This window comes from Falco rusticolus, chromosome 1 (assembly GCF_015220075.1).
Source record: "Falco rusticolus isolate bFalRus1 chromosome 1, bFalRus1.pri, whole genome shotgun sequence".
In the NCBI taxonomy this organism is placed as follows: domain Eukaryota; kingdom Metazoa; phylum Chordata; class Aves; order Falconiformes; family Falconidae; genus Falco; species Falco rusticolus.
In genome coordinates, this window is record NC_051187.1 from 25,780,262 (window position 1) to 25,793,889 (window position 13,628).

The 13,628-nt window shown below is 42.9% G+C and overlaps 1 protein-coding gene across 5 annotated transcripts in view; it reads right to left on the reverse strand.

Annotated features, from left to right (window-relative positions):
* Positions 1-13,628, reverse strand: part of TYW1 (tRNA-yW synthesizing protein 1 homolog) — a 106,732-nt gene that overhangs the window by 86,660 nt on the left and 6,444 nt on the right. For all 5 annotated transcript variants that reach the window (XR_005102223.1, XM_037375135.1, XM_037375133.1 and 2 more), the window contains exon 7: positions 12,865-12,987. Coding sequence is in view for 4 of the 5 variants with exons in the window: in XM_037375135.1 (XP_037231032.1) it covers positions 12,865-12,987 (123 nt within the window). In the remaining variant the exon portion in view is untranslated. The remainder of the gene's footprint in view (positions 1-12,864; positions 12,988-13,628) is intronic.

Genomic DNA, 13,628 nt, shown 5'->3' on the forward strand with positions numbered 1-13,628 from the left:
GCTGTGCTCCCCACAAGTCACCTGAGGCAGCAGCCATATGCATCACCAAGATTCAGTGATCACCAAAGGCCCTGCAAGAAAAGGTTGTTCCTCCCCACCCCACAGCCAACTCCAGACACATGAGCTGCAGCATCTCACCTCAATTTGGCTTCCAGCAGACGCTGCTTTATAGACCCAGTTAAGCCCTTGGAGCTTACTTAAAACCAAATGCAGGAATATCACATATAGCATAAAGCTACAAGCAGGAGAAGCAAACCCCAGCACATGAGGAATTGCGAATCCCCAGCTGTATGGGTGTCACTTCTGAGACTTTATGGGTATTTATTGTTTCACGTCTGCACAAAGCAGCACAAAAGTGTAAATAATTACTTTGATATTTCATGCAACTTGTAATCTGTCAGTCCTTTATGGCTTTTTTTGAAATATTAAAGGAGTTAGGATAAACAACAGACAAAAACCAACAGAGGACATTTTGTTTTCACAAAACTGAGGCTATTTCACATCCAAGCCACTTTTGTGCCAAAGACATCAAGAAGTCAATACAAACACTTCCAGTTTGAGTCTGCCCACCAACTGTTAGCATCACACACCACTGCTCTTGACTTGCCAAACTGTGTTCTTCACAAACAGGGAAAGTAATCTAAAGTAATCTAGCTGTTCCTAGACATACAAACAGATTACTTTTGTACGTGAGCAAAATTTTAGAAAATAAAGATGCCGCAGAAGAAAAAAAAAACCACCAAGGAAAAAACCTACCACACACACAGATTCAGAGGTTCAAGGACAAAACAAGAGCTCCCAGTATGCACTTGAGAGGGGAATAGGGAAGTAAAACATTTAGGGACAGAGGTTATTAGCTTTCCTACTAGTTTTGAATAAAACTTTGCTCACAGTTTCAGGGAGGTTGTGCAGAAAGGTATTTTCTAATGACTGTTAAAAGCATGGTCATTACTGAAGGAGAAAGAAGTTTCCATCTTCTACTCCTTTCACTCAGTTTGCCAAGTTTTCAGGCAGGCTTTCATTGGTTTCTGTAACGCATCAAAACTTTCCTGAAAGGCTAGCTCTAAGTACTTGTCATTTGTTGGATTTAAAAGTCTCATTTCTTGAGATTTGATATTCATTTATCAGCAAAATGCTTCAACGATAAAATATTAGTATTACTGGAAAAGCCTCATGCATAAGGAAGGAGGGAGATGAAATCTTCACCTTTTAACTATTGTCTTAAATAGCAAGCTTCTCATCCCACAAGCTATCAGTTAACCCAGAACTAGGCCCAGCCACCCATTTAAAAGGAAAGGCGCTATCTTAGCACAGATTTGTTAGCTACTTAAAGCAAAATGCTACACAGAATCTAAAAGCGGACACCATCCTGGCCTGTTTGCCAACAGTCTCATGCCAGGTTAATTCTTCTAGAACTAAATATGCATTATGGAGCACATCATAATATTAAAAATGCAGCAATTGATTTAAGTACAAATGAGAGACACTCCATTCAAGACAGCCTTCAGATACAGAAAAAGCCTTTCTGTAATCAAAGCATTTGCATTTCTACCTAACTCTTGTGTCTGTTACGCAGTATCAGAGAAAAGCACCTAAACATAAGAACAAGTAAAACTGCCTTACTGGCAGGGCAGAAACACATTACAATAATTATTTTCCCCCTCAGAGATAATATTTTTCCTTTCTCATCATGATATGAAAGCCTCTAAACAAAATAATTATTTGTTTCTCTCTGAACTGCAATACCTGCTCATTTGGTTCAGCAAGTGAATGGCTTCAGGTATTTCTTGTGAGAAGTGGAATTTGTAGCCCCAGGAGTTTTACTTACTTGCTTTAATAAACCTTTCATATTTATTATTTAGGGTTGAGTGGAGAGAACAAAGTTAACTTTGCACAAAGCAAACTTCTCAAGTTCTGGTAATTTAGCAGAAAGCCCTGTAGTAAATCCAAGGTAAATTACTGTCTTTCTATAAGAAATCAAGTGAGTAGTGACAAGAGGCAGCTTTTCAGGTCCTTGAAATACTTCAGTGCCAAAAAAACCAGAAGAGTCATCTTCTGGCCTGTGTTCAGAAATGAGAGAACCTACACATGAAAAAACATAGGGGTACACTCCAATCCATTCGTACCTCAAGACTCAGCACAACTCCTGCTGCAGCACACTGGAGAGTTTTTTGCTACTGCCATTGAAGCAGACCTGAATAAAAACAACTGAACCTCAAGTGTAAGGACTTATGATCATCCTCCTCTATAGGACAGGGCAAAAAAAAAAATTATCTCTTCCCTTTTACTGCCATACAGGCAGCACAACAGGCAGAGGCACTACATCCTTTATGGGCAGGCGGAAGCTCATTTTTGATGCACTAAGAGCAAAGGGTCTCTGACACTGGGCAGAGACAAAAAAGGACCTCAGCATTCCCTGCCAAGGCAGAGGTGTTGCTGCCTCTTTGACAAATTACAGTTCAAGTATTTCAAAGGATTTCCTAAAAATATGCCCACCAAACTCATCCACAGCCACATTTGAGTGTGACCAACAGGACATGCTACTGTCAATTTTCCTCCTCTTTGAAATGGTCTCTCCAAGATGCCAAGGTGCCCAATACCTCCCTGGTTTTCCCTTTTATTACATCAAATATTCTTCTAAGTAATATTGCAGAGGTGAGAAAGAAAAAAAATCAAGAACTCCAAGCAAATTCCCTAAATTAACTTAATTTAGCATTTGTAGCCTCATGGCTCTACTTATTCACATGCCATGGTGAAAAAAAACACGTATTCCCCAAGAAGTTTTCAGTCCCAGAAGGAAAATTACATCCAAAATATCCTAATTTTGACTAAACTTCTTTCTTACTTAACCTCCCAGTGGTCAAAGAAGAGGAGACCCCTGGCCTTGTCATGATTTACAGCCTCATCCATCAAAAAGCTCCAAGATCTTTTAACAAATGAAAGGCACAAACATTAAGAAAACAGTAATACATCAGGGGCTGGAGCCAGGACTAACAGAACCAGTACTACGGAAAAATGTTGGCAAGGCTATCGGGAAAATTGTGCCTGGCAGCAAGAAATATTCGTAAAACTTTCCCAGGGGAGCCATTAAATGCAGCATTAGAGTTCATGAATTACACAAATGAGGAGTTGAAGTTCACACCAAGCAGAGCTCTGGAAGCACTACTCTAGTGACAAGAGGACAGCTAGAAAAGCTGACAACTTTTCCCCTAGTTCAGGCTCATCTGTCAGTGGCACCACAGGCAAGAACCATGCAGGGTTTTCTGAAAGCTGATTAGACATCAGGCTGCCCACAGGAACAGCATTCGTTTCCTTACAAAGCAACCTTCCTGCAAGACTAACACACTTGGAAAAAGAGTGGGACAGGGAGCAGACTTCCACAAAGACACTCTTGAACACAAATGAAGAGCAGAAGACTGCTAGTGTGCTGTGAGGACCTTCCTCATCCAGGTACAGAGCTCTGGCTGTCACAATCCAACTGTAACAGAGACAGAAGTGCAATTTGCTCAGTCCATGGAAGAAACAGCCTGCCATTCTTACAGCAACACGGGATGCCCTAACTGCTGTCAGTCACCAATAAAAACAGCTTAGACTGTTTGCAAGTGAGCACAAAGATGAATATGGAAACTTGGATTGAGTAGTCTGTGAACCAGCAAACACCCCAAAAGCAAGAAAGTCTTATTAAAACCAGCTAGAGTCTACATAATCACAGGCTATATACTCACTCCATACATCACTGGCCAGTTAAGCACAAAGGCCTGAACTGAAGCAAAAAGCAGACAAGGGTTGAAAGCATGACAGCTGAGAGATTGGGAACTTGGCAATCCATTCCCTTACCCTGATGAAATAGGTGGTGGCTTGATCAAAAGCAAAAATCATGGCATGTGTTTCCAAGTGTCCCTCAAAATGGGGAAAGCCCCTGAGAAGTTCTGACTGACACCAACAAAACTACCACCACCACCACAAAACAAAAGCCACCAACAAACAAGAAAAAGAACAAAACCCAAAGCACCTCAAAAACTCAGAAGCAAGGTTTTTTTTTTCCCCTCCTAGAATAGAAACCTTTGTGAACTTTCAACAAGCTGGAAGGAAGTCTCCATCCACATCTACCTTTACTAAGCTATAGAATAGCAGAAGGTCCCTCATGTTATTCTGAGGCAGCAGGTACTAGCTGCCATCCAGAGAAAGGATGCTGTTCAAACAGACCTGGAGCTCAGCCCCCACAGAAGGAATCTCACATTTTCTTTTGTTTGAAAAGTCAATGCTGAGATTTTTGGACATGTACAACAGCATTTGAAGACCCAAATTCAGGCAGACAAGTAATGACAGAAGATGTATGCTGCTATCCAACTGAATCAGTCTGAAAGGGCACTGTGCATCTTCCATGAAATGCAGAAGAGTAGATGATCCCACTGATGTCCATTTTCTTGTAGGTTCAATCCTTAAGGACAAAAAAATTCCCAGATCACAACTCTAAAAATGTATCTGTAGGGCTACAGTGGGGTTTAAGATTGTTTCTCTGAGCTATAACATCACTGCTGTGCTCTAGGGAAGGTTTTTACAAGGTGTCGTTAAACCACAACTTCACTTCACATACTGCTGCCTGATTCTGTCAACATTTGTTTGATTTGGGAAACTTCCTTCACCAAACAATAAAGAAAACTGATTTTCAAAGGCAACAAAAGAATCAAAACTAAAAATGTGTCTGTCTCCACCCAAAAGTGACTATCTTATTTTTGAAAATTGGGCCATTTAGTCACATTTTTATTCCTTTCTTCTGTGCTACAGTAATCTCAACTAAAATCCAGGTAACGTGATTCAACAAGCGTGCTGAAGCGTCCAGCCTAAAACCAGTAAGATTTTCCACTTCAGTCTAGTCTGCTTTCTCACACACAGAGCATGCAGCACACATCCTTTCACAACATCTTAACATATTTTGCAGGTTATGGTGGTCTTTTTTTTTTTTTAATGGGTCTGTAAAAGACTTCCCCATTTCTTTCTTTTCCTTACAGTTTAGGACTAAAAAGACATTTCATTTCAACACCAATCTTTCAAGTGGTCAAAACACCATACACACATTTAAAAAAGTGTGATGAATTTTAATTCTGCAATCATTGGCTGGAGGCTTCTTCAAACATAGCAAATCTGAGCTAATACCAGCTAGAGGTATATTTCTTAGTAGCAATATTTGCTGTGGAAAGGCCAACCCTTGTAAGCAAAGCAGCCAGCTAGACTGCAGACTGCTATTTTGTATTAGGAAATCCTAAATGCCTTCCACAGAAAGGCAGGCACCCAGCGCATGCTAGCACACGGACATGTCAGATGTCAGCAAGCAGCAGTCAGTTCTCATATCTGCCTTAGCTTTCACTGGTCTTCAGAATTCCTATAACGCAGTAAAGCTCCCAACCATAAAACGTTAACACAGGCTATGAAACATGAGGAAAAGTGTCAGAAACACAATCTTCCTACGACCATGAGAGTTACAAGCCCAACTCCCCACCTGGGTTAGCCTTCCCAGGAAGACCATTTTCCCAAGACTACATGCAAGCTCCTAATCAGCAGAAGTCAGTGCTAACTGAAAAGCAGCATGGGAAAGTCCCTATTTGCATTTTCTCCACCTGTCTCCTCCTTGATGGGGAGCTGTATACAAGTCTTCCAAGAGCCCAAATTAACCATTTTGGTCTGCAGCCCTTTCAATGATATGCATCAACCAGCTTTTCAGAACTATTAGATGAGAGGCCACAAGATTATCATAAGAATACATTATTAAAGTCAAAAGGAAATTGCCTGGTTTCTACCATAATCAATCTTCACTGAGTGCAAGATAACATAAACTAGTCAGTTAGGAAAACAGACCAAGACTGATATCCAAGAGCCCTGCAGAGCATCCATCAAGACCCAAAGCCCCACATTCCAAAGTTACAGGCCAAAGAAGAGTCAGAAATGACTCAGTGCTTCATCCTCTCCAAGGGGACACAGCACAGTTCCACGCACACAACTAGACAAGCTGCTTTTCCAGCAAAGCCTTATGCTTCACACCTGGGTCTCTTCTGCAACTTGTTTACAGTAGATGAAATATAGCAGCACTCCTCTTTTTAAAACTAACAATCCATTATTGTTTCAGTAGCACTGACTGTCACCAGGACCCAGCTCATTCCAGCCCAAACGAGCTGGGTCAGAATGGCCCCCTATGTGGGAATCACTTGTCAGCACACAGACTGCCCTGCCATGAGCCACTGGCACAGAGGCTCTGGCCATGCCAGCAGCAAGGAGGAATGTCATTTCCTCATGCAGAAGCTTAAACAAGAATGGTCTGGCACACACGTAAAGTACTCTGCAATACAAAGACAGTTTAATGCCATGTTACAGTGTCCAGCTCTTCCTGTTGAGCTGAGATAATGCTACTTCTGTTCTCTTATGCCATGCTCTTCTGTTGAGAATATTTTTAGGAGAGGCTGCATCTTGTCTGCATATCCACACCACCTAGCAAACTAATCTCCATCTCACGTCAAGCCTCTGCAACCAACAGCAAGAGAGGGATGTCAGAGTATCAGCTCTGGCACAAACAAGAAAAGGTAGATACTTTACCTGCTTTGGCAGCCTAAGTATCAGCAAAGGAAGCAAGATTGTGGCTCACCTCATAACAGGAAAGAGAAAGCAGGTCTCACTGTCCCTGACCAGTGCTGTGCTTCACGCAGAGGGGTAGGACACCAAGCAAGACAAGGATGTATGCTTCTGCAGCTGAGTGCCACTTAAACTATACTGACCACTGGGCAGTCACAGCTAATAAGAGTTTGATTACAGACTACATGTGGACAGGCTTACTGCTGGCTGCACTGCTGAATGACCAGCCTGCAGTGTTTGTCTAGGGGAACATGTATGCATTTACTGTGCCTCCTAACACCTTATTCAAACAACATATTTACTTGGCAACAGATGCTGTGCTCCCACAGGACATCCTTGTGCCACTCTCTCCTTGGATACAGCAATGACATCAACAGGCCACTTCCTCCATGCTTCTCCCCATAATTACCACCAGCAGATAATTACTCTTTGCATTGATTTGTAGAGTTCTGTTAAATGGTGTTATTTGGCTGGCAAGAACCTTAAAAAACACACAGGAAAAAGAGACACTTAAGAAATGTAGCACAAAGTTTGGGAGAAATGGTAAGCAGATGGGCTAGACTGCTGCAGGCTAAGCCCTGATCATCTCCAACAACAGATGTGGTCTAGAAAAGGTTGCAAATAAAAAGGAAGCCAAATATTCAGGGGGACTTCAGATTTCCAGAATTGTTTGTATCTACCAGCTCTGCTTCGCTACCCATTTACTGGCTAGTTTACAATAGACTACAGAACAGCAAGAAATATGGTATCTACCATTAGGGCAAAAATAAAAGTTTTCATTCATAAATCTCAAAGCCCTTTACAAAAGCTTGTCACGGAAACCAATATCATACCAAATGTCAAAGACTAAAGGAAACCTCTGACTGGACATTTGAAGTATTTTTAATTTTTCTTCATCTTTTTCATTGGGCACTCCCAAATCTTACACAGAAAAGGCAAGCCTCAAGATCTCTTGTAATGTTGTTTATGAATTGTTACTCTTTTCAATAGCCAAGGTTTGGAGAAGAAAGATTTGACCACAGGAAAGGGGAAGGGGGAAGTGTCCCTGTGACAAACCCAGATTTTAGCGCTAGAAGTAGTCCCCAAGCAGCTAATATTTCTTAAAGCTTATTTTAACATAAAGGATCACACTGAGTTCTGGAGCCAGAGTAGCAGAGGTCAAAATTCAGCCCAGAGCCTGAGCTGTTGCAGATAACGGCACATTCTTCCTATAGGAATCTTTCACCCGTTAAAAGTTAGAAATTTTTGGAGAGCTCTAAGCATGCACATCTTTTTTAACTGTCAAGATTTAGAAACAACTAAGTACCCCAGCCTTATTCAATCCAGTTAAAAGATGGCTAACAGTTCTGGCATACTCCAAAAAGTTTCTGCCTGTAACACAAAGTTTGTATTTAAATACCTTATACCTTAACACTTACTGCCTCATTTCAAATAAAACTTCAGCCAACTTCCTGAAGTTTCTTCACCCAGTGTCAGCAAGGTTCGGTCTTCCATAGCAGTCATACACTCACAAAGGGCTCTCGGGAAATACTGCAAGTGGTGTGATTTACAATCCCAATGGTGTCAAAAGGCTAATGTAGGGTGACTTTTTAAGGAAGAGTGACAAAGGGGATCAGGAAACCTCTCCTGTGGCAAACATGCATAGAAGCAAACAAACTTCTTGAACATGCTCTCTGAGACATGCTCTGCTTCCTGTAAACTCAGTCATGGTCTTACTCTCTCACACACCCCGCTCCTCCATACTTACATTGCAAATGCAAGTATCAGCATCATCAAACTTTTTGTTTTAGAAAACAAAAACATTAATCTTGAAATTCTGTCAACAAAATATGCCCATTTGATTACTTCCCAACCCATCCAAATAAAATTAGGATATTATTATTACTATTACTCATGCCTGCAGTTTATAAATATGAAGGTTAATAAAGCCATTTCATTCCCTGGGAACAAGACTAGATTGATCTGTCTTTCTAGTTTATCACAATCTTGCAGCTGTAGGAGACAATCTACATTAAGAAATGGTGTCCCTATGATTAATAGCAGTCTTGCAGACCACAAACATACCCATTAGATTTCACATTTTATCTCATAAATACATTTCAGGAGAGCAACTTCGGAGGATGGGGAAAGTGTGGCACAATTGCAAAACTTAAGTCCACTTAGTTATTAAAGAACCACGACTGCCTTCTGCTGCTGCACAGAAGCAATTTGGAGAACAGGCCCAGGTTAGCCTAAGAACAAGCAGCTGGAATGGCAGTAACTTGCAGAGAACATCCAAACCTTAATCCACCTAGTGTGCATCATCCAGCCCCACCTGGCACCGCAGCCTTGGATCATCAGGCACCTGAGAGAAGCAGCTTCAGCCCTGCCCAGCCCTCCTTCAGGCTGTGGTCATATCACACTCTGTTGGACTTTTGTGGCCAGTAATCCCATCCATGAAAGCACAGGCATTTTCTGTACTGACAAAGGTTTGGTTCCAGTTCAGGGCCCTAATAAGTATCACCTGCAGCAAGGTCCAAAAATGTAATTACTCAGAAAACAAAGGGCTGGATTTTAGCAGCTATGAAGTTATCATTGCCACATAGTATGAGTTTTGGTCAACAAAGTGTGGAATTTACCTTTGTATCAGCCACCATTTTATATATTTAAATGATTTCCCTTTGCCGCCCAACCTAGTGCCAATTTTTGTGCTCAGATCCAGTGCACAGAAGGCACCATCACAATGAACTGTGTCTTTACCCTCAGAAGCTCTTCAAAACCCCACCTCTTTGCCAAGGGATAGTATGGAATAGTTACAACTCCACAAGGTTCTGGCATTCACCTTGAGCTCCTGAAACCATCTGCCTGATCCAAATGACTGTAAGAATCCAGTACTTATCTCAAGCCCTTTGACAGGGCTTTGTAAAGCACAGTGAAGCTGCTGCATGTGAGAAACAAGCTGTAAAACAAAACTCAGCCTTGATTTCCATCAAGTCAAGCAACAGGAGATGGATGCAAAATTAAGTTAAGATCACCTGCAGGTATGTAAGCAAACATTTATTAGATACACTTGCCTCCACAGCCTCACTCTACCATCCCACAAAAGGCAGGACAACAAGGAACAATGACTATTTATAACTGCGCATCCATCTTAATCTGCCAGTGATTCTCACAAGAGGTAACATACGCCTGTAGAAGAGAGCAAAGCTGGACTCCAGCATATTTCAAACTAAGCCAGAACCTGCTGTTCTACCTTCCACATGCACAGCCGTTTACACACAACACTGACATCCACAAAACCCATGCTGAAAACACAGCACATTTGAAATCCAAGGTACTCTGTGTATGAAGAAGTGTGTATTTAAGGATTATATCACAGACAAGTTTTCTTCAAACTTGTTAGCTTGTACAGGGATAGTTCCGTGACAAAAACCCAAAGCACTTGCCTGTTGGTAGTCATTACTGCAAGACAATAAATTACATCAGTGTAAAATAGAAGCATCAGACTAATTTTACACAGTTCAGCATTATGGGAGAGAAAAAATGGCTAAAGGCACGACTCAACTCATCTGAAAAAGAAAACTTCTCACTGCACAAACTCACAGCCACCAAAGTGAGGATGTGACTTAAACCAAGATGCACTGGATTTAAAAAACTAAATCTTCCTGCCTGGGAGCCAGAGAGTCTGATCACGATAGATTACTTTCATAAATGCTGATCATCCTGCTCTTTATATCAAGTATTCAGCATTTATTTTCAGTAAGGCACCTACAGAATCCTTTTACAATTCAAGTGTTTGCATAAACCTGTTGCAAGTCCATGCACAAGTTCCCCAGGAGACTCACAATGAGGACCATCATTTCTTCTCCCAGTTAATGACAGGGATAGCCATCAGTTCACGCTCCCTCATAAAATATTTACACAGGTATAATGTGCCATCACTCTGGAAACAATACCCCATACAAGAGAGCTGAGAATTTACAGAGAAGTCACCGCTGAGGGCCCTCTTTCCATTACCTGCACTGCTTACAGAAGCATGAAACCAGAAGCACAGACCGCAGTGAGGCACCGTAGCCATGCAGAACAGGAATAAAGGGACAAGCAATAAGAACTACATCATTTAAGGTTTCAAATTAATCCAAAAACCTGGGACATGACTATGGCAGCACAGTTCAGTGGTATCAGCAATGAAGAAAGGTTGGCACACAGTTTTAGGGCCTCTTGTCTCATCAGCTGACAACAGCTCATGTACAACAGGGCCATGACACTTCCATGCACAGCAAGACCATACTGCCAGTCCTACACCCACATGTGCACTCGCAGGATCTAACCATTTGCAGAGGCAAGAGGGCAGTGCTCAGCTGTTACAGCAGAACAACTGTTTGCCACCTCCTCCGAGGAAAAGGCAGCAGCTCAAAAACTGCAACTTACAACTCCAGAGGAAGGTCTGTGCTCAGACAGAGGCTGTCCCTCACATCAGAGGGGCTACTTCGGTCAGAGCCACAGGAACCTGACCTACACAGAAGTACCTGCACTTCTGTAGTAACTTGTACATACAACTAACAGGCCTCTCACCTCTCAAGCACAGCAACAAGGAAGCTAAGGAGAAAGTAATTAATTGTCGAATTGTGCACCAGCCAGAGTCCGACAGCAATGAATGCTCACTGCCTATGTATAAAACCACAACACATTGTTTTGGTAGCAAGCACAGCTGAATGCAATGAGCACAAGAAGCTACGAGCAGCATTTTATAGCTGTGCTCACTTTTTATTCATAAACTGAACTACGATGATATGTGGCTTTCCTGGTTTACACTACCTTTTGATCATGGTGTTGCCACATTCTGTCAGTCATCTGACACTAAATGCCTAATTTTTCATAAAACTGCTGGACGACGCCACCTCCCCCCCATCATCTAACCCATCTCCCAGGGCACCGTTCCCTTTTTGTCAGTGACCTCTAGTGGCGAGCGCACGCGGGAGAGGAGAAAGAGGACCGCTTCACTGCAGTTCCACAGAGAGAAAGGCTGATGACCTTTCCTCCCTTCAAACGAAAGTCAGATGGCTCACCCACCCTTCTGCGAGCTACAGTGCACGAGTCCGCACAAGCCCAGGGACAGGAGCTCGCACAGAGCGGCCTGCCTTGCCCCCAAGGTAGTGGGCTACTCTCCTGACAAAGTCTGTCACAAGCAACAGCAAGTATTTTCCCTTCTTCCCCTCCCTAAAGTGAGGAACAGAGATCCCCTGCACCCCGGCTCCCTTTGCAACCTCCTTCCCTCCTAAGCACACAGCCTCCCGTGGCCCCAGGCCTGCCTTGCTCTGGCCCAGCGGGGGCAGCTCAGCTCAGACTGCTGAGGAAATTGCCACATTTTGGGAAGAGCTGTGAGTCTACAGGCATGCAAGAGGAGGAAGGTGTTAAGTACAGGCAGAGAGGCCGGTTTGTTGCAAGAGGGATGGACAACAGCTCACATGTTCACAAGGAAAGACACCACCATGGAAAGGTCACCAAGGGGGAAACAATCAGCAACACACTACAGCACTGTCCCAGGGCCAGCCCTTCCCACCCCAGCTGCCAACTGCTCAGCCAGCAGCACGGGGAGCACACTGCAGATTAGCCCAGTAGCTATTTATATCCTCACTCCTTTTTGTGTGCTAACCCAACGGGTTTGATATATCCTGTTTGTGGGCTGAACACAGGAAAAGAAACATGAACAGAACTGCACAGGAACAGCATAACACCCTGAAATGAAGCAGGAGCTATGCTTGTCTTTTAACAGACTCAGCACAGATCAGATCAAGCTCACTGGCTTGCTCTGCAAGGACAGCACCTCATCTCAGGGCAGCAGCAAGCAAGACACAAAGTCTTGCAGCACCATGTCACAGCACACACCCACATTTCAGCTGACATGCCCACAGGCAGATACAGCAACAGGATTTGTGTTTAGACACTGGACCATGATTCACATGGGCAGAGACGTGAATTCAGATCTGAACATTAGCCGTGGAAGTAATTTTTCTGCAGACTGAAAACCGCAGGTCACCATTGCAGCATTTGCTCAGTGAACAAGTCACAGTTAGCCAGGAACTATACCAAACACACCTCCAAGTACGTTCTTTCTTGTGGCAGGTTCTCCAGTAGCTCATATTTTGCTCTCCCTCTAACTGGACTCCACAGATTCTAATCCAGCAAGCAGTATTTTAATCAATTCAACTGATTGTTTGCAAAGAGCTGACAGTTCTATACATGCTGTAACACCAGTACCTTTGCTTTCTTCATGTGGCTCACGATATTGCCGAGATCTTCAACATCAACAACAAAATTTGTGCCTCCAGCTACTTCAGCATCAGCCTCCTCCTCACTACTGGTTTCAAACAACTCCTCTGCCTATGTAAGAGACCAGAGAAAAAAAAAAATTAGGAATTAATCTGAATGTTAAACATAAGACCTTCAGCTAGGCTAACCAGTGAAATCAGCCTCCACCATCAGTCAAGTCTACTGAAAACCAAATAACAGTCTACCAATAAGCTGTATAACGTATGAAATGCATTTAAACTCAGGGCTTTTATTGGTGTGTATTTTTAAGAGTTCAGTAGCACACGGACTGCCCAAAAGTCAGTCCAGAGATCCTGCCTCCAGATTGCTGTTTTCTTCACATGCCTATCCGATCACTCCAGAAGCAATACAGAAGAGTCCAACCCCCACTGCATACTATGACGATCTGGAAGTCTAACAGCACTCCTTTAACTCGCAAGTGCCCCCATGTGAATGAACAGGGAGTGAGGGATCTGCTTTCCAAGTAAAACTCTTCACAGAGCAGAAGTTGTCTCCCTTCCTGTTCACAGCTGAAGTACAGCACAGCAGCATCAGTGCAACAGCAAGATTTTTCCTCTTGCTCCTGCAGTACCCAGCACTTTTAAGCCCACTCAGCTAGAAGAGCCCCTGTTTCCCTACAAAATTTAACATGGCCATCCATATCAATCATTTCCAACCCAAAAATAAACGGCTTGCAGGGAGGATTAAGGTGC